The 20,416-nt window shown below is 40.0% G+C and overlaps 2 protein-coding genes across 3 annotated transcripts in view; one reads left to right on the top strand and one right to left on the bottom strand.

The window, feature by feature from the left end:
• The window catches only part of LOC311226001 (obscurin-like protein 1), a gene marked incomplete at its 5' end in the record, with an annotated part of 184,166 nt that extends 170,665 nt beyond the window's left edge, over window positions 1-13,501 (top strand). Inside the window, 2 exons of the mRNA XM_084311383.1 lie at window positions 3,533-3,802; window positions 13,452-13,501. Of these exons, the coding sequence (XP_084167509.1) occupies window positions 3,533-3,802; window positions 13,452-13,462 (281 nt within the window). The 3' untranslated portion in view covers window positions 13,463-13,501. The remainder of the gene's footprint in view (window positions 1-3,532; window positions 3,803-13,451) is intronic.
• Window positions 13,502-16,889: 3,388 nt separating this feature from the next.
• Window positions 16,890-20,416, bottom strand: part of LOC311224416 (carboxy-terminal domain RNA polymerase II polypeptide A small phosphatase 1-like) — a 172,267-nt gene continuing 168,740 nt past the window's right edge. For both annotated transcript variants that reach the window (XM_084309386.1, XM_084309387.1), the window contains exons 5-7: window positions 18,650-18,742; window positions 17,766-17,951; window positions 16,890-17,124 (exon numbers count right to left, since the gene is read on the bottom strand). In XM_084309386.1, coding sequence (XP_084165512.1) covers window positions 16,993-17,124; window positions 17,766-17,951; window positions 18,650-18,742 — 411 coding nt within the window. In that variant the 3' untranslated portion in view covers window positions 16,890-16,992. The remainder of the gene's footprint in view (window positions 17,125-17,765; window positions 17,952-18,649; window positions 18,743-20,416) is intronic.

The raw sequence follows: 20,416 nt of genomic DNA, 5'->3' as shown, positions 1-20,416 counted from the left end.
TATAGAAATAAGGTTGGATGAATCTGGCAGTTGTATAAAAGCTTTACACCACGTGCAGTCGTGATTTGTGACCAATAAACCATGCCTAGGGGGGTCTAACGACCCTCGGCTGCGCCTCGGGCCTAACAACCACCCCTAGGCATGGTTTATTGGTCACAAACCACTCCTGCGTGTGATGTAATGCTTAATTTTACATCACACGCAGGAGTGCATCCAACCAAACTAACACATCCAACTGTGTATTATTGGAATGATTGAGAGAAGTTGCCTCATGTGGAAGCAGCTTGAAGTGCATCCAACCAACTAACACATCCAACTGTGTATTATTGGAATGATTGATTGAAAATTTATTAAAACGTTTTCTTTGCCCTATAGGAAAAAAACGTTTTCTTCGCCCTATTTTTTTATTTATTTCTTTTAGCCTAAACTTAACCAGTTGGAAACCAGGGGTACAGTAATAAAATTAGCAATCAATCAATCAATCAATTCAATAGACCATGCTCACTTAAAACAGCGCTGCTTCTCTCTCAGTCTGACTCCCCCGCTGTTGCAGACAGGAGTGTGTGTGTGTGTGTGTGCGTGTGTGTGTGTGTGTGTGTGTCACAGTGTGTGTGTGCGTGTGTGTATGTGTGTGTGTGTGTGTGTGTGTGTGTGTGTATGTGTGTGTGTGTGTTTGTGGGTACGCCAGCGTCGGACAGTGTGAGAGAGAACGCTGCAAGAAAGTAGGAAGGAAGAAATTTAAATCAATCAATTAATCTATCAATCAATCCGCCAGCGTCGGACAGTGTGAGAGAGAACGCTGCAGTCGGAAAGTAGGAAGGAAGAAATTTAAATCAATCAATTAATCTATCAATCAATCCGCGATTTTTCTTTTGTTCTAGATTGAGTCAAGACCCATCAATTACATCATCCAACATTGTTTAAAATACTAACACGTTCCCCTTGACAGAATCGCTTTATATTTAGTCGTTATGACGCTATCAACATATCCATTTGTTAAAGATTATTGTCCGCCATCTTGTTTTTTCCGACGGAGTGATCCGGCGGAGTGATGTGATTCGGTGGTGGGCGGGTCCTGGGACCAGGAGCGTGGATTATGAAGGATACATACGTGTAAATGGACTGTTTCAGCCAATCAGAATAGAGAAATTTGCATGCCGTTGTATAAGATGTAATACACATTGAGTATATGAAAAGATTAAAGGTTAAGTTCAGAATTTTGGACCAGCAGCCCTATTTCCTACTTACCAATACATACTTATGGTAGGCCTAAAAAAGAAATAATAAACCTACTCCACAGTGCACCCAAAGTAGGTTTCAGCATTTATTTCAGGTCTCTTACAGACTGGAGCTTGGCCCCATTGAATTTGCATTAGCTTTGTGGGTAACTAGACGGAGCTGCAGGTATCAGTATGAAGAACAGTGTGGATTGTGCTGAGAAAGGAAAGGACAGTGATCACCAAGGTCATTGGAAAGTGTGTCCTGGTCGTTGTAAACTGGGTTAGGGTTAGTTGGTTAGAAAGGAAAGGAAAGTGATCCCCAAGGTAATTGGAAAGTGTGTCCTGGTCGTTGTAAACTGCGACTCTGGTCGGTCGGGGCGCCTGGGAGGGGATCTGGGGGAAATAGCGTGAACCTCTGCACGTGTTACGTCCCCCCAGTGAAACTCCTCACTATCAGGTGAAAAGAAGCGGCTGGCGACTCCACATGTATCGGAGGAGGCCATGTGGTAGTTCTACACCCTCCCCAGGCCGACAGTGCGTGCAACGACCAGGAAGGGAATTGGCATAACGACTAAATTGGGATGGGTGAAAAAAATACAGAAGTAGGAAATGGGGTCAGAGGTCGATAATTCTAAACTCATACTTAAAAAAAAAAGTACATTTAGAAGGGAAAAAAAGTCCTGAAATGAATTGCCATTGGTGGCTAAAGTTGTCCTCATCACAGCAATCCAAGTAGCATGCTTCGAATTTACAGAGCACATGAAGAATTCTGTTCCTTACAGGATTAGGTTACACCATCATTAGTCCTGGATTAGTTGAACATCATCTTTTATGAAACGTGATGAAATACAAGACTAGTGCGTGCAATAAGCCAAGGTCATTTGAGTTGGTCCTTTAAACAAGTCAAGGACTGAACACACGAGTCTGTGAAACCAACCCTTAGTTTCTCTTGTTACCGATGTCATACACACATTCAAAACCATCTGCTACTTATTAGTGTGTGCTAATGAGGTAGTGAAAGTAAGTTGGGATGGAACTCAAACAACATGCCAGCGGGCAGGTCACAAAATATCCACAGTAACCGGTTGATGCAGCGGCACCCAAGTAACAGCAGGGGGCCCCTTTGAAGGTTGGTGCTTCAGACAGCCGGAGCAAATGGTACATACAGTGTATGGCCCCATAGCGCCATCTACTGGTATAACAGCACTAATGTACGTTTTTCTACAATATACGCTACTATACGGACTTCTACAGAGTGATCCTGAAAGGCTGTTATCACGGTCGTTTTAGCCTCGATGACTTCATACTGTACCTCTGATTTGACCTTTGATGCTTGGCATCTTTTTCCATTATTGAGGTATTTGGTAACTGTTGGGGGGGGGGGGGGGAACTACATTGGAGGTGGTTGGGTGGGTGGGTGGGGTGGGGGGTGGGAAGGCGGGGTGGGAAACTGTACATAGGAGGGGGTTGGGTTTGGACATTTACAGGGGCCAGTTTCGAGTTGCAGTCTCCTGTAGGTGCTCTTTGAGAGTGGTTTTGAAAGTGGGTAGTGATTCACATTCCTTTACAGCCGTGGGTAGGACGTTCCACATTGATGTGGCATAATTGCGAAACGTGTTTAGTCCCTTGTTTGAGCCGAATCTGGGTTTAACATGATTTGTGGAGCTTCCTCACACTTTGTTTCGTTTTAGTTTTGAAAGGTTGCTCCACTGTTGTATAATCCAGCTTCTGAAGAGGGTTTGTCACAATGTAGCAACTATTCAGATATACACTGAGGATTATTTGGTTAGCATGGTATTTATTTTAATTAAGTTTCATGTTGTGTTTAGGTGTATATGGTGTAATTTTGTCCACATAGTTAATGCTCTTACAAATTATAGATATAAGGTAAATTGTTTATATTTTATGTTATAATAAAAAAACAGATGCATCCCTAATAGCATACAGTACACTCAATTCTGCTCCCATTTGCAAATAAATGTCTAGTGGGACATACACAATAGTCTTATCAACATGCACAGCAGGCACACAGTAATACAGAAGATAGAAGTATTTTTGTAAATTCTGTTTTGGTCCCAAATGTATGCATTGATAGGTCCCTACATATGGGAGCTTTTATTCCAATAATTACATAATTCTTTTGAGTTGACATGATGCATGCGTTCATTTCTTATGTGACACCTTCCAGTTTAAATAGTTTGTTTTGACCTTTGACCTACGCCATGACCTAAGTTGCTGAACCTTGACCCAGGCAACGGTCAGGACTGTATATAGCTGTCCTTAACAGTTGTCTCCTTTCTCTCAACAACCAGCCCAGTCTCCCCTGATGGTCAGGGAGCTGGAGAGCGTGGAGGTGGCGGCTCCTGAAGACGCTTGCTTTGAGTGTGAGGTGTCGGTGCCGGTCCTCAGGCCACCGGTGTGGAGCCTGAAGGGGGAGCCGCTGCAGCCGGGCCCCAAGGTGCGCATGGAAAGGACGGGCACAGTGCACCGGCTGACCCTCCGGCAGACCTCCGTAGACATGAATGGCCTGGTGGAGTTCACAGCGGGGAAAACCAAAACCAGTGCCCAGCTTTGTGTCCTTAGTAAGTGAATCAAGAAATAGAGCAATCTGGTGTTTTCATGATTGTTCATCGTTATTTATTCAAAACTGCACTATGTAACTTTTCCATGGGAAAATATTGTTTCTTTAGTCAAATCTAAGTCCTTCAGTCACAGCTATCTCTGCCAACAAGTAGTATGTGATTCACATGGGGATGACCCAAATGGAAAAACAGTGTGCAAAGTATCCTGCTTGAACAGTATCTTCTCTCACTGTCTTCTGTTACCCTCATCATAGTGTAGTTTTAGGGCTTTTGTGTCCACATGATGTCTTTTTCTGGCAGGAAGGCACTCGCATGGTGTAGTGCCTTCCTGAAAGGTCCACAGATCTTCAACTTAAAGCAGCTGCGTGCAGTGCTCTTCCCTGGGTGTGCACGTGTGGCTACATAGGCTGTCTCCTCATTGGGAACAATTGGAATGCAGGCACTCAGAAAAATATGCTGTATGGACACAAGGTGCTTAAAGGTGCTATAGATAACATTCAGCCACTAGACGTTGCACTAGCGCAGCAGCATGTCATTTTATCCAGTCAGGTGCATTTCACATGAGGAAATGGGAAGTGTAAACAACATTCATTTTGGACCCGCAAATTTTTTTAAATGATAAATTCATTAATCAATCATTTTTGGGGGGGAAAGCAATACATTTATTCCATTTTTAATGATTATTCTACATAAAGATTTTTTTTATCTACAGCACCTTTAATTACCAACTGGCTGGTCTGTTAAGAGATAGATATTTGAAAGGGATTTAATTGTCACGGTCAGTATAAGCAGGCCTACTGTAATTCTTCCTCTGTAATGAGTTTCCATTTTAGACACAATTGCGAGTGAATGATCAATACTCGTGAGAGCTCCTCGGCCCCGTGGCAGCCACGCTCATATAATGTACTCCCTCTTGTGATATTGCTTAATTAACCCTCCGAGGCCTGATACGTGTACCCATTTTGAGGGTGGCGGTGGCGGGACGGGGGACGGGGGGGGGACGGGGCACAAGATCAACAGTAGATGCCACGAAGAAGAGTGTTAAACGCCATCGGAAAGCCAGGACCCAGAAGATTAACTTGAGATGCGGCTTAGCACCAAGTGTCAATGTTTCCATGAACATGTAATAAACTTTGTGTTTTGATTTGTGCCTATTCAAGTTGTGAAAGTTTAAAGCGTGTGTGAGCGCTTGGGACATAATGAAAAATATGATGGCTGTATCCCAAGCTCAGTGATGTGTAATAGAATGCTGCAGTGAGTGTTAGCTTGATATCATTAGTTATTACCCAACCATGTTTGACCACTTTAAATGAAAAAAAATCCCTCCAAAAGATTAGCACATAATCTCGAGATCTTGAATAACATGACACATCCGTACTGTGATTTGCTATCAATAACTTTTGATATCTGGAGATTTCTGGGTAGGGTGTTTTTTTTCTACAATTGGATGGTGAGTGTTTTTTTTTCTTCAGAACATTTCTCAGAAACCCCTCTTTTTATTGATTATGCATCTAAACAAACCATACATTCCAGGTCTCTAGTTTATGGATGTAAAATGGCACAGTGTTTGTGATTAACCTATGTGTTATTTTATACAGTGAGGTCAACTTTCAAAAGACGGTGTCACTCGTATTGAAAGAACATGAATGGATCTGAGTCTTGGCTCTACAGCCCCTGGCCAATTCTTCACACCACATTTTGTCCAGGGCTTCGGTTTCATATGATACCACTATATTTGCTCTAGCTAGCACCGCTACAGCCTAATAGATGTTCAAACCATTTCCTCCAAAACCATGTGAACAATATGTGTATTTAAAATACAAGTTCATAGAACCTAGCGACCTTTGTTAAATTTTTCAAATAATCCATACATTTGCATCACAAACATTCAGATTAATTAATTCATTAATTCATTAATTCATTAATTCATTAATTCATTCATTCATCCATTCATTCATTCATTCATTCATTCATTCATTCATTCATTCATTCATTCATTCAATCAATCAATCTTTATTTAATCTCAAAAGATTGAGAGCAGGCTCTCATTTACAATGACGTCGAGAGGAGCAATACATAATAAACACAATATCAAAACAGAAAAGTCAATCAATTAAACAGTTCAAATCAATTAAAACAGTTACAGACTGAGGTGAAACAGTTGGCCATTATAGATTTAAGCTGACCAATGGATATTAAAGTATTGAGTTTTAAGGTGATTTGCAAAACATTTCATTTGTCAGGGGCACAGAAGCTAGAAGCAGATTTGACTAATTCAGTGCAAACTCAGTTTGAAAATACAAGTTTCACTGTCTTTGAAAAATATAATTCCATTATATGTTTTTGAGTCATGTGAGTAGAGATTATTTCTAAACACGGTTGATCACTCACTCACTCACTCACCTGTTGTTTGTCAGATGTGTTCCTTGTTCATGAGGACCTGAGTGCTGTTTAACAGTATGTGTGGATTCCTTGTGGGCTTCATGTCACAGATTCTACATTATGGTGATTATCCATACTGGGATATGATGCCGTTTGAAGCAGTGGCAATCATTAGCAAAATCACATCCGCATCACATTTCTCACAGATCACAGGCAGGGGCGGATTTAGGATTATAGGAGATCCGGGGCTTAGCCCAGATAGGTCCCCCCCCCTTTTTTTTGTTTTCTTTTTTTTTTCAATTTTTTTTTTTTTTTTTTTTTTTTGCAGGCAATGGGTTGTTTGGAGGGGGTCAGGCACGACCCCCTCCACGGCAGATTTCTTTTGAATTTAATTAACCTGTACGTGCAATTTCCTGCAATATAGAGCCTTCAATCTTGACCAATAAAGCTGCTCTTTTCACTATAAAACTCAGTTAACTCAGTAGTTATGGTTAGATTTATATATTGGGGGGGGGGTATATCATATTTTTCATATGATCAAAAAGTGGTGGAGCAAGAGCATACCTTTGCTCCCCCAAGTTCAATAGTGGGAGAGCAGAGATGCTCCGAATGCTCTTATGGCCAGGCGTCTATGATTCACTGATACAAAGTAAAATAGTGCAGTGCAATAAAATAGTTAGTAAAATAGAATAAAATAATGCAATAGTGCATTGCAATAAAATAGTTATCATCGTATTTCTTCGGGAGGCCGGTAAGGAGTGCATTACAGTAGTCGAGTTGGCTTGAAATAAAGGCATGGATCTGGATTTCAGCGTCCTTTTGATTTATAAATGGCCGTACTTTAGCTATGTTTCTAAGGTGGAAGAATTAAGTTTTTGTCAACTTGTTGATTGTGATTTAAAGCTTAGGTCTGAGTCTACCATGACACCAAGACTTAACTCACTCAAATACAGTTAGCAGCTGGATAGACCACAGATGGAAATTAGCTTCTGCTAAATCTGGTGCAAACATATTTTCATGTAACAATGATGAATTGTCAAAAAAAAAAAAAAAAAAAAAAAATTTATTTTATTTAAAAAAAAATAGATTCGGGGCTTTTCAGAAAACATTCGGGACTTGAGCCCAAGTAGCCACCCCCTAGCTCCGCCCCTGATCACAGGCTCTCACTTTCCACATTTTGCACCTGCCCCTCTTCACAACCTTTTGAGACAGATCATAAACCATCGGAGCAATTCCAAGTGTCAGTCATCTGGGATGTTGCCATAATGTTGACTTTAATGGAGAAATTATTTCAACCGCTAGGTGGCTTCTTGACTGCTCCGTCTGAAACATTCTCCAGGACCTAAGCTTTTCATAGCACAGCTTGGCTCAGTCGTAGTGCCACAGAAACTGGACATTTGCAAGGGTCGATGTGAGAGTCGATGTGTGTCAGAAAATGTAAGATGTTGCCCGACTTGTGTTGTGCCTGTTGCCACCTCAAGGAGTTCAACACCTTCCATGTGGGAATTCACTCCCTTTACAGTATGTGATCGAGCAACATCAATATCCAATGTGTTGCCCTTGCTTAAAGGAACACACCAACTTTTGGGGAAATTCGCTTATTTGCCATCTACCCTGGAATTAGAGAAGCAGATACGTACCCTTTTCTTCTCTGTGCATGCATTAGGCTTAGGGTTAGCCTATCTTAGCACCATTCACTGTAAGTAGGTGTGCCAGTGTAGCCTAGTTCCCAACAGTCACGAAAATACACTCCAAATACAACTCCAAAACTTTCCTATAAACATGTTGTGACCTGTGTATTTACCACGTGAATTTTGTATTTTTTATAATTAGACATTTTCGTTTTCTAAGCAGATATATACTTGGAACAATTTTTTGCCGACCACCTCAAAAGCCCAGTTTTTCAAAAAAACAACAGGGCTTTTGAGGTCATGAAATCCCTGCACCCAGGCTGAGTATATCTGCTTAGAAAACTAAACTGTAAAATTCTTTAATAATGTTTTCTCTACGTGGTAAATACACAGGTTACAACATGTTTACAGGAACGTTTTGGAGTTGTATTTGTGTATTGGGGGTGACTGTTGAGAACTAGGCTACACTGGCACACCTACTTCCAGTGAATGACGCTAAGCTAGGCTAACGGTGCGGCTGTTCCCTAAGCCTAATGCATGCACACAGAGAAGAAAGGGGTATGTATCTGAGATGGCAAATAAGCTAATTTCCCAAAACGTTGGCGTGTTCCTTTAAGCATAGTGTCTGGTCCTATGGTTCATTACATTGCATGATGAGTGTGAGCAACTGAGATCCACACTTTATTTTTTATATATTTATACAAAAGGAACATCTCAATCTATGTATGCACAGAATCATATTTAATCCTTGTATTGTGTTAAAGGTATAGTTCAGATTTTTGGAACCCTAGCCCTATTTGCTATACTTACCAATGATGTTGTGGATCGGTACACACTGTCGAGTAGATATCAGTTGCCGGTGTACAGACAGGAGCTTGACCTCATTGACTTTGCACTGGTTTATGGCTACCTACAGTAGCTGGAGCTAGTATGAGGAACAGCATGGGTTGTGCTGAGAAAGGACTATCGATCAACAACATCATTGGTTAGTAGCAGCAAATGGGTTCCAGAACTATCCCTTTAACTGTATTACCACCCTCTTAGTACCTTGTCCTGTAGTACCCTGTAGTTAGTACAATGTAGTACCATGTAATACTACTCAATACCCCATACTACCATGTAGTACCATGTAGTAACATACTGTATAGTACCATATAATACCATATAGTACCCCATACTACCATATAATACCCCATACTACCATGTAGTACTATATGCTTTATTATAGTCTTACTCATTCATTTTCAATTTGACCAGATTCAGATTCAGATTACTTTATTTGCCATTTATGTAAACACAGGGGGGGACACCTGACTTGTTTAACAGGCGAGCTTCTGAGGGGAAGAAGCTGAGTCTGTGACGGGTCTTTAGTTTCTTGGGCAGCCGTAGCCGCCTGCCGTGGGGGAGCATGGTGAAGAGGCTGTGACCTGGGTGAGCGGGGTCAGCCATGATTTTCCTGATCTAACCGGAAACAACGTTTGAATGAAAAATGCAATGAAAGTGGTGATAACTAATTGTATCATTTATGTTCAGATGGCTAATGAGGAGGAATGCATGAAGCCTTATGGCAATCGGATGAATAAACTATCTTTTTGGAGGAAAGTTGTAATCACGGAACACAACACCAGGGTTAATAGAAATGTATGACATTTAGTAAAGGAAATACTTGCATAGCTGCTAGCATCTTTACACTCCAACTCTTAACTAACCAAAACTCATGACACATACAGTAATACTTCACAGTGACTCATACTACTACATAATACATGTATGTGAAATACTGCTAAAATTCCTTTTGAGGACATCTCATGAACATGGGCTACATTTTGTCAGAACTATTTACGGTTTAAGGCCATTGCAAGTTCAGTGTGCATAATAATTTATGTTCTTCCGTTTACATTTTCTTTAATTTATTGCAATTTAGGAAATTACCAATTTGGTGGAGTAAAAAATTAATGGTTCAGGCTTTTGCCCAAACAAATTGTGTAGAAAAATCACAAGTGTGTCAGAAGAAGACGAATTGAATTGAAATAAACTTAATGTGTTTATTAAACTACTAACAGAAAAGCCCTCATCGGTTTCCCATGGGGATGCACCCACACTGCTTATTGGTATCGGTCCGATACAAGGCTAAAACAGAGAATTTCCCCAATACTAAAATCGGATAACCACGTGTAACATGCTAGAAATCAAAACAAAGGGACTTGGCATGCTGCATGTTTAACTCATAGAAGCATCTTGGATGTCTCTAATGGAAATTGATTATTGAAATCATTCTTGTCCAGTAGCCCCAAACAGATGGTCTAATACTATACTATACTGTTCGGTAAAACTAATGGATCGGATTGGTACTCGAGTATCAGCTGATACTGAATGTGCAGGAATTGGGACTCGGTATCGGCAGTGAAAAATAGTTTTTGGGGTCGTCCTGGTTTCCCAGAATGATACCATAATGTTTTATGATATGATATAAACCATATCAAAATAACTGCAAGCTGTGCTGCCGTGTGATTTGGCCACACGTTGCGCAGCATACAGTACGTGACTTAAGCTGCATTCATTTATATTAGGTGTTTATGGTCAGCTCCATCCATGGGCATGTAGGTCAAGTGATTGGAACACATTTCCAAAGATGCTTCGAGGGCTATTTACAGGCACAAGTCAGATAGTAAACTATGTTTGGTAGCATTGCGTTGCCTATAAAAGAAAAAGGCATTAACCCAGTTTAGGGATACGTAGATGCTTGTAAACTCACTAGACTGTAAATCTGAATAATTTTTATTGCGACTATAAATTTACTACACATTGAATTAAAACGTTTGCACAGATTTAGCATTGATTAAGAACAGAGCCTGGAGAGAAAGACAGACAGAAAGACAGACAGAAAGAGCACTCTTAAGACTGCTTGTAGCTGATATTTGAATATTACAAGTGACAATTCTTTATTTATTTATTTTTACTCATTCTGTATTGGTGTAGTCGTTCTACTGTTGCTCTGAACATATTTTCACGATTTACACTGACTAGACACTCCAGCGTATTCATTATTCATCCATGTAGACTATTATGCTTGAAATAACTCATCCATTAATCAGTAGTGTAGTCTAAAATGTTCAGACAAGGTAGAGGGGTCAGGGCTGAGGTTCGGATACCACCTACTGTATTTGGAAGGCATCATTTAGGCTATAATATATTTTATTTAACTTTTTCATTAGATACACTTTTAACATTGGTATCATTTTGATGACATGAAGTATTTATGTTGGACATGTGTAACATGATCTTGATCATCATCATCATCATCATCAAACCTTTATTTGAATAGGCAGGTTAATTAAGAACAAGTTCTTATTTTCAATAACGGCCTATTTGGGGGTAAAAAGCCCCCTAGTGGAAAGGGGATGGGGGATAAAATCAAATAAATAAAAATAAAACACAAAGGAACATTATTAAAAAGGCAGGACATACATACAGAGCAACAACTGAACTGAACAACAACTGGCGGACAACAGAACAATAGTGGCAGCATGGTGTTAGCACATGGAGAAACATCTACATGAGTGCTCTAGGGAGTTTGTTAAAGTTTCCTTAAACAATCGAATTGAAATAAACGTTTCCATATTTAAGGTTTTTTGTAGTGTGTTCCAGCTATCAGCTGCTGCATACTGAAAGGAGGAACGGCCTTGTGAGGAGTTGGCATGGGGGGCGTTTACCAGGATATGTGTGGCTGACCGGGTGTGGTAATTTGGGAGTGGACGAGGGTGGACTAGGCAAGTAAGGTAAGGGGGATTATGGCCTAGAAGTGTTTTATATACAAAGGCCAGCCAGTGGATGTTGCGTCTAATCTCCAGGGAGGGCCAGTTTACTAGGGAGTATAGCTCGCAGTGGTGGGTCCTGTAGGGGGCATTGGTAGCGAAGCGAATGGCGGAGTGATATAGGATATCTAAGCGCTCTAGATCACCTTTACGGGCTAAGCGGTAGATTACATCGCTAAAATCAAATAGCGGCAGGACAGTCATCTGGACCAGGGTGAGTTTAGCAGATCTAGTGAAGGAGGAACGGTTCCTATACAGAAAGCTAAGCCTTGCTTTGACTTTGGCCTGCAGTTTAGTTAGGTGTTCAGAGAAGGAGAGTTTGGTGTCGATCCACACTCCCAGGTATTTATAAGAGGTGACCAGTTCAAGCTTTTTGCCATCGGCGGCTACAATGGTGCCAGTCTGGGAGGTACCCTTGTGGCCGAACCACATAACTTTGGTCTTGCTGGTGTTTAGGACCAGGCAAAGGGCGGAGAAACCAGCTTGGATTTTTAGAAAGCTCTCCTGGAGAGTTTTCAGGACAGCATCCGGGGAGGGACCAGAGGTGTACAGGACTGTGTCATCAGCATAGAGGTGAATTAGGGAGTTTCCAGCGAACTGGCCTATGTTGTATATAGATGGAGAAGAGGATTGGAGCTAGTAAGGAGCCTTGGGGGACCCCCTTATAGATGGATAGGGACTGGGTTAATAGGTTGTCGGTTTTTATTGACTGAGTGCGATCAGAGAGGTAGTTCTCGAACCATGCTACACTGTGATTAGTGACACCAATGTCTCTCAGCCGCTCCAAAAGCTGTTCATGATCCACAGTGTCAAAGGCCTTGGCCAGATCTATAAAGGCAGCAGCACAGTAGAGTTTGGAGTCAAGGGCATTGAGGACATCATTGAGGACTTTCATCGTAGCAGTCTCACATCCATGCCCTGAGCGGAAGCCAGATTGGTTTTCCGAAAGTATGTTGTAGGTTTCTAGAAAGCTTGTGTGTTGTTTGCAAACTAGTCTCTCTAGCACTTTTGCTATACAGGGTAAAATTGAAATTGGGCGGTAGCAGTTGGGGTCAGTATAGTTTCCTCCTTTGAACAGGGGCCGATCACAAGTTCAATATTGGGCAAATATTACAAAGCTCTCCCTCTCTCACGCACAGTCTCAGCCTGTCCTTCTCTTGCTCCGTGTGAGACCTTTGATCTCTTCCGAGGGCTGAAAAGGTTATCCAAACGGGTCTTCTTTTTGCTAGGCTAGCTGACTGTGACGATCATTACTTTTGATAGCTTATCCAGAGACTTTTGATGTGTCCTTTGTGGGGATCTGCATGAGTAATCACACATGGATTCTGACTGCTGCAGACATGAATCATAATCTGAGTTTGACAACTCATACCCTCCCACCAAAAGGTTGTGTTAAGAGAGCATACCATTACAATGAAGTGCCCGTAATTCAGAAGGAAAACACACAAAAATGCAAGAGATGTGCATGTTTGTCCACACAACCTGCGGCCTGGTCGCCAATATTCCACAGATTGGTACCAGGTTGCTGACCGGTTGTTGGGAACCACTTGGGGAATACATAGGCATACATAGGCATACATACATCTCTGGTCACTTCTAAATGTCTAAAATATAAACATAATCTAAATATGTTACAGGAGGATCATCACAGGCTTCATTCAGTTACAACTGTCACTTCAAATCTCATTGTATTTGTATCCGGTAAAAACTGGTATGCTGGATTGTGTGAAGGACATAGTAAACAAGAAGATGTTTTGACAGAATAAGGTCGATCATGATGGATATCCCCGGTCACATGTTTCCTCTACTCTCATTTCACAGGTGATCCATGAGTGACTCATCTCCCACCTGCCATCACCCACTCAAGATGGATTGATTGTTCAATAATATAGATAGACAACAGAAGTGGTGGCCTTGGCCATACATTGACAAGTAGAAGTAAAAAGGCCATAATCCTTAGTCTAGCTTTAAGAGTGCAATGCAGATTCAATGACAAGTTGTGAATTGGAATATTTAAACCAGATCGGATTTTGGTTTATATATTTCACAGTAGGATTTGGCAAAAGTTTTGAGATTTTTCTTTTGTCTCATTATTGTCCTACACAGAACATGACTCTTCCTTGCCCTTGTCATAAGTCTCAGTTGAAGTACTTTGATCATCTGATGTGTAATCAAAATAATAATAATAATATATATATATATATATCAGACACTTTCTTTTGTTTGTACTTGGTGAAGAATGCAGTTGATTGCAACATGTGCCCAGGGTATAAACCCAACTTGAGATACATATTGTGCTCAACTAGAATTTGCACATGTAGAATTCTCCCATATCAAAGCATGGTTTGTGTGGCTATTGTGATAGTGCTCCAATTAGTGTAAAACATAGTACAAGGGGATACTAATTTGAGGCGTTGCCATATTGATACCATGCTCATCTCCCATTGTTGAAATTAATATTTTCCTGCTCACTATGTATCTCAAGTTTAGTCTTTGTTCCAATTTTAGCAGGTTTACTAAAGTTTGTTATACAATAGGTTTTCGAATGACAAAGTTCACTACTTTTAGCATTTTCATGTGTATTTTTCATGATTTTGTCCCTTGTATAGACTTTTGTTACATTTTGATGTTTTGATGAACATAGAACATATAAGGTTCTACAAAGAAAGAGTTGCGTCCAGCACTAAGCGGCTTGTAATGTACCGGTGAACGCATTGGGCCAAAATTGGGTAAAAAAAGACAGCCGTAAACTGAATATTACATCACTGCGATGATTTATGGAATAATCATGCATGGTATAGTCTGTTGAAATGCCAAGTTGGGTGGGTGTTACATTTGAACTTAATGAGGAATGAAAATTGTTTTCATATGAAGTCTGTATATTCCATGTTTCCATTTTTCTTGTTTCCAATACCGTCATGTTGTATTTGGACGTTAGTGTTGTATGCAATATTTATGGCAGTGAAATATGACCTTTCAATAAAACATGCTTTATTGATGCAAATATGTATTTTTTTGTTTGTTTTCAATTTCAACATTTATCAGCAGCAATTTATAAACTCACTTATTTTAACCAGTCTCTTTACTTGAGTCTCAATGTTAATACTTGTTGCATACAGTATAAAAGTTAAGTAATCATTTCAAAAGGGTAAAAGGGTTACATTTTCTTTTACGTACTGTATTGTCAAAGTGATTTCATATTTTCTTACTGTCACAAACTGACATAATCACACTGAAATACAAACACAGGCATGCGCATGCACACACACAGTTAACACATTCATACCAGCTTGTGACAAAGTAAATCACAGCTAGGAAAGTCTGAGACGACCCCCCGATCAAACTGATAAGACTACCGATTGCAGATTGTATAGATGCAGTGACCAGTCGGGATGCACCAAGATCAATACTGGTATCAGATATCAGGCCAATACTAAGCTAAATCAGGGTCTCAAGTCAGAGAATTTCTTGAATACTATAATGTTATCAAGAGCCATATGTAGCCTAGTCAGAAATCAAAGCAAAATGACATTGATGGCAGAATCGCATTTTCTTACATACAGATGTTCTGTAGATCTGTCTAATGGAGAAACATGGATTGTATCAAACATCTTTTTATAATGATCCAGGACTTGTGTACAGCGGATCTGGTGGGTGATCTTTATTGGCAGAAATAATACTTCAAAATAAGTGGTATTGCTGCATCCCTAGTAACCAGTTCTGTACATGAAACAGCTCATATTCAAGTGTGACAAACGGAGGCAACAACGTGTGCTTTGAAACCAAATGTCACAGACTTCTCAATAAGATAATGTCTTTGCCGATAAAAAAACCACTTGACCCTCCTCATACAAACATCATTATTCTGTGGCCCATTTTATTTTTTATCAGTTTCATCTAAAAACATAAAACATTACATCTTTGACACAGGTAAAATAGCATTATTAAAAACAAATCAAATCTTGATAAAAAGCCCAAAATCCTGATATATACTGTATATACAAAAATAATCTCACAGGTCTACAAAATGGCACTTGTAGGTCTCTCCACCAGATAGGGGTTGAACCGCAGTCTGTGATCGTTCTATGTGTAGAAAGCTGGAAGCGGAGTTACGGTCTCTTTTTGGCCGGATCCGGAGGGTGCAAGGACGAGGCAATGTCTCTTGACCGACTTGACTGGCTGGCTGCCTCCCCATTGCTGAAACATGCATGTGTGAGCGGCGTGACCAGGTCCAGCTTAAGTAGGCTTGCCTAGTATTTTTTTTCTTTTAAATACAAATGAAGAATTGTCGCTTTGGCAATTATGTAGTTAACTAGTTCAAATGAGCTGGGGCTATTGCATTTTGAGTCTGATTGGACATAATGTAATACACATTACAGATAAAAGGGGTCATAATAAGTTGGTAATTTGATTCCAGTATTGGTGATCGTAATAAACAATATCAGTCATCTGTAATATAATTAACTGCATCCAATTAGTTAATTACTTCATAGGTTGCTATGCTCTCTGCCCATGAATCCAGTTTGTTCTTAGGTTAAGAATCATAACTCCACACAATGTTGATATAAGTGTATAATAGTAGTTGTCTTAACATGCTGAAGAAAATAAATTAACAACTATATAAAACCTAGAAACATCCTAACCAACTACTTTTGATGATTGTCATTTAGTACATACTTGGGCATTTATGGCAGAATTTAAGTGAAAAATAAGATTCAGTTCACAGCCAATAATCTCCAAACAGTATTCAATCATTTGCTATCTTGTATGAGAGGACATTCAAATGCTGATAAAAAAAAAGAAAAGAAAAAAGGCAAAAAAATGCACAGTAAGGAAATAATTAATGGTTATTGTAGAATGGTGTGATTCTTTACACATCCCAGGCTTATATTCTGTCGAATGGAAAAGGGCAGGTGATGTTGACCAAGACACTAACTGGTCCTGAGTGGTGGGAAGCAGCTCCGTGGCCCCGCGTCGACTAGCCCCTTTTGGGACTGTGTTGCACCGAGTGAATACACCGTCCCTTATACCTCCATTTAAAAATCCTACAATTAAGTCTGTCTCGCTTTTCTCTATCAAAATGCTTGTCGTACAGGTGTCGCAAAGAAATGTCAAAGGTACTCACAGTTGCACGAGGGTTTCGGACAGACAAACGCTAGGGTTTGAAAGCTCCTTTGAGTACCTTTGAAATGTCTTTGCGACACCTGTACGACAAGCGTTTTGATAGAGAAAAGCTAGACGGACTTAATTGTAGGATTATTCAATGGAGGTATAAGGGACGGTGTATTCACTCGGTGCATCACAGTCTCGAAAGGGGCTATGCATCGACAGTCGCTGGTGATTCCTCGTTTTTCCTCTTCTGTTAGCTTGCAGCCCTCTGCTGCTGCTTGAGAATATCATATACGTCGTCCACTTTGCTTAGTCTCTCAAAGAACGGGATGAGATCGAGGAGCTCAGTGTCTGACATGTCGTCGAACCAGGAAGCTACAGGCACCTGCAGGTTTGAGGAGGGAGGGAATTAAATTAAAAAGAGAAGTGTGTCGTTAGCGTAGAAGAGTAGTAGTAGTCACTGTGTGTGTCAAACACATTCAAGAATCACGTTTACACAGCTTAGAGTGTCGTTAAAGAGGAACCACACACAATTCTATAATGATAACTTTTGCCCTAATGATGAGCACTCAATTAAGAAACCCACTCCCATTGCCAAAAGAAAGTATAACATGCCTATAAATACTTACACTATTGAATTACACACTACACATTTATTACCTGGCTCATAATGCCCCTCAAACAGCATTGCAACTTCAACAGACTTGTGCCCCTTTGATGTGAGCTCCAGGTATTGACAATACCGATGCTGCATACCCTACCACATGGCCCCTAATGGCCACCACAACCCAACGTAGGTAGTGGGAACGTTAAATGCACACTTTTGTCCGATCTTGGTTACCCGTGATGTAGGATATCACCCTGAGGGGACCTACATCACACACGATCAGCCAATAACAGATTGCAGTAGCAATAGCATGCGGTTAACCTGGCAGCCTCTGTACAGATTTATTTTCGGTGCATGGTTGCTCTTTAAAAAGACTTGAGGTTTTGCAGAATAGACGAGAGGAATGAAAAGGAGCGTACGGCGTTGTCCGGGTGGAAGACGTAGGAGGCCGGGGAGTTGTCTATGATGATGGTCTTGTTCAGCTCCCTGCCCATGCGGCTCAGATCCTTCACGTAGTTCCCTCTGTGGAACACGCAAGCCTCCCGGAAGAGACGAAACCGGAAGGCACCCCATTTATCTAACAGGTCCGAGACTGGATCTGCATACTGCCACAGAATAGATGAGACAGACTTTATTAATCCCCCTCAGGGAAATGTGGGGTGTCACAGCAGCCATTGCAAGATAACAGGTGTAAACCCACACAAAAGATAACTACTAACCTTTGTACTGTTTTTTTTTTTTTTTTTTACTATCATGCACTTTGCTACTAAGTAATCTACCTTTCCTATATTACTACCTACTATGCTAATCTGTCTATACTACTATGCACTCAAGACTGACGAACAATGTTACTTAGCTGCCAGAGTTGTATCCTTCCTGCTGAATTGTTGTACAGAACTTGTAAGTCACTTTGGATACAAGTGGCAGCTAAATTACCAAATGTAAATGTAAACCCACACACATACACGAGAATCAAGATTCCAAACTTGTGCATTCATGCCAGTAAATTCTTATATATATATATATATTTTTTTTTTTTTTTTTTTTTTAAAGCAAAAAATATACAACAATATAAAAAGATTTTAGCTGTTGTCCTGAAATAGAGCATGTGTGTGTGTCTGTGTGTGTGACTAAAAGAGTTGTAAATTAGAAAGGGCAAAAAATAGATCTAGTCTGTCCGTAACCCTAATCATAACATTTGGTGTTCTGTTTTTATGTGCAGTAGTTAATGCCCAACTGTTAATGCCAATCTGCCTGTGATGTCCAGCAGCAGTTGCGGTGGTATTTAGAGCAGCTATCTCACCTTGGATAAGCTTGCAGTGAATAAAACGCACTCAAACATCTCCCCCATCCTTTTGAGGAACTCGTCAACGTGGGGTCGCTTCAGCACGTACACCTGGGAGGAGACAAGTGTGAAATCCAGAGTTTATTCCAAAGCTTGGCTTCATCCAAAAAGTAGTTTATTCAACTAAAATGCCTCATCAATTGAACTTTTCAATCCCAATAAGGTTAGTTGCTATTGATATGGTATACCGCTACATTCAATAAAGATTTAATAACAATACGAAATAATTTTCATTGCGTTTTCCCGTGCGCATCAAGGTCCTTTACCTTTATATTACAGTTTCTATTTTTGAGTTATCTGCATTTTATTAAATATAATCAAATTAATCACTTTTAATTCAATATTTCCAGTAAAAGAAAACTAAAAAACAAGACCAAGCTTTATTATATATTATATTTCTTTATTTCTGCTCCTGTGATGCTGGTGGCCTTGTTTCTGAACCAAGTCATCCCGAACAGGCTTTCCCCCTTTTTAAAACAAGCCTATCCTGGATTACTTGAACCAGACCCAAGCCCTACGGACAACAAGGCTCTTCTGTCTTCTGGGAGTAGCACAGGCTGCAGTTACCATTCACAACCAGCAAGCTACACTTGCATCTGTTTCACAATGCCACTGAGCTAGGCAGTGGTGGAGGAAGTACAAAGTTTAAGTAAAAGTAGAAATACCCAGATAAAATACTACTAGTCCCCCATTAAAAATTCGACCCTGTTAAGCTGTAGGACTATTTTCAGAAATTTCGCCTAAAGGTACATGACCAAGTAAATGGAAGATTGCTCCACTTCTACAAGGTCCATTTGCATGTTCTTGGTATCTAGGAACATCTAGGTACCTGGGGGTATGTATTCCCAGTGTCGGAAATATTGTGTCTGTTACTAGGCTTGAGTAAATTGTGATTAAACAAAGGAGAATATAAATTATTAATTATTTTTGCATCATTGCCGGTGAATAACACCATGTTACAATTGTGCAACCACCGAGCTCGCTCACTGAGCTCATTCACCACTTTCTTGAGATCAAGTGGACACCAAACAAATGAAAATCTAAGCAAATGAATAAAGGGAAGATGATTAAACAGAAGGATTTGTAGATACAGTAATAAATTATAATCATTTGAATTATAAATTCATATTTGACCTTGAACTTGACCTTGACCTTATTATGGCCAAATCATACATCTATGGATAGGGAAAAAGCTCCTCTTTCCAATGGCAGTATTAAATCCAGTCATTTCCTCACGGTTTTACGATAAAAGAGAGATCGAATTAGCATTTTTCCGATAAATTCTTATTTTCGGTAAATCTTAAAAATATCGGTAAACAAACGTAGTGCTGAAAATATACACTTTGACTGCTGTTTTGATAGGGTTAAGGTATTTACTATTGGCTACATTTGAAAAAGAAACACAACATTAATTAATACGGTCTGTATTGATCAATTTATGATTAAAAACAGGAGGGTCCCCCAAACACAGGTTAAGTAAAAGTAGAGATGTATTTGATATTGAATGTACTTGTGTATCAAAGGTGATGGGTTCAGATGAATGTAGTGGAGTAGAAAAGTACAATATTTCCTTTGAAATGTAGTAGAATAAAAGTATAAAGTTCCCTAAAATGAAAATACTCAAGCAAAGTACAACTGCCTCTTAATTGTACTTATGTACAGTACTTAAGTAAAAATACTTTACTTTCCACCGCTGGAACGAGGCATAGTGCTGTAAGCGCTACA

Source organism: Notolepis coatsorum (genome assembly GCF_963971535.1).
Source record: "Notolepis coatsorum genome assembly, chromosome: 3".
NCBI classification, from domain to species: Eukaryota; Metazoa; Chordata; class Actinopteri; order Aulopiformes; family Paralepididae; genus Notolepis; species Notolepis coatsorum.
Note: the sequence above shows the minus strand (reverse complement) of the source record. Positions and strands in the feature narration are given on the sequence as shown.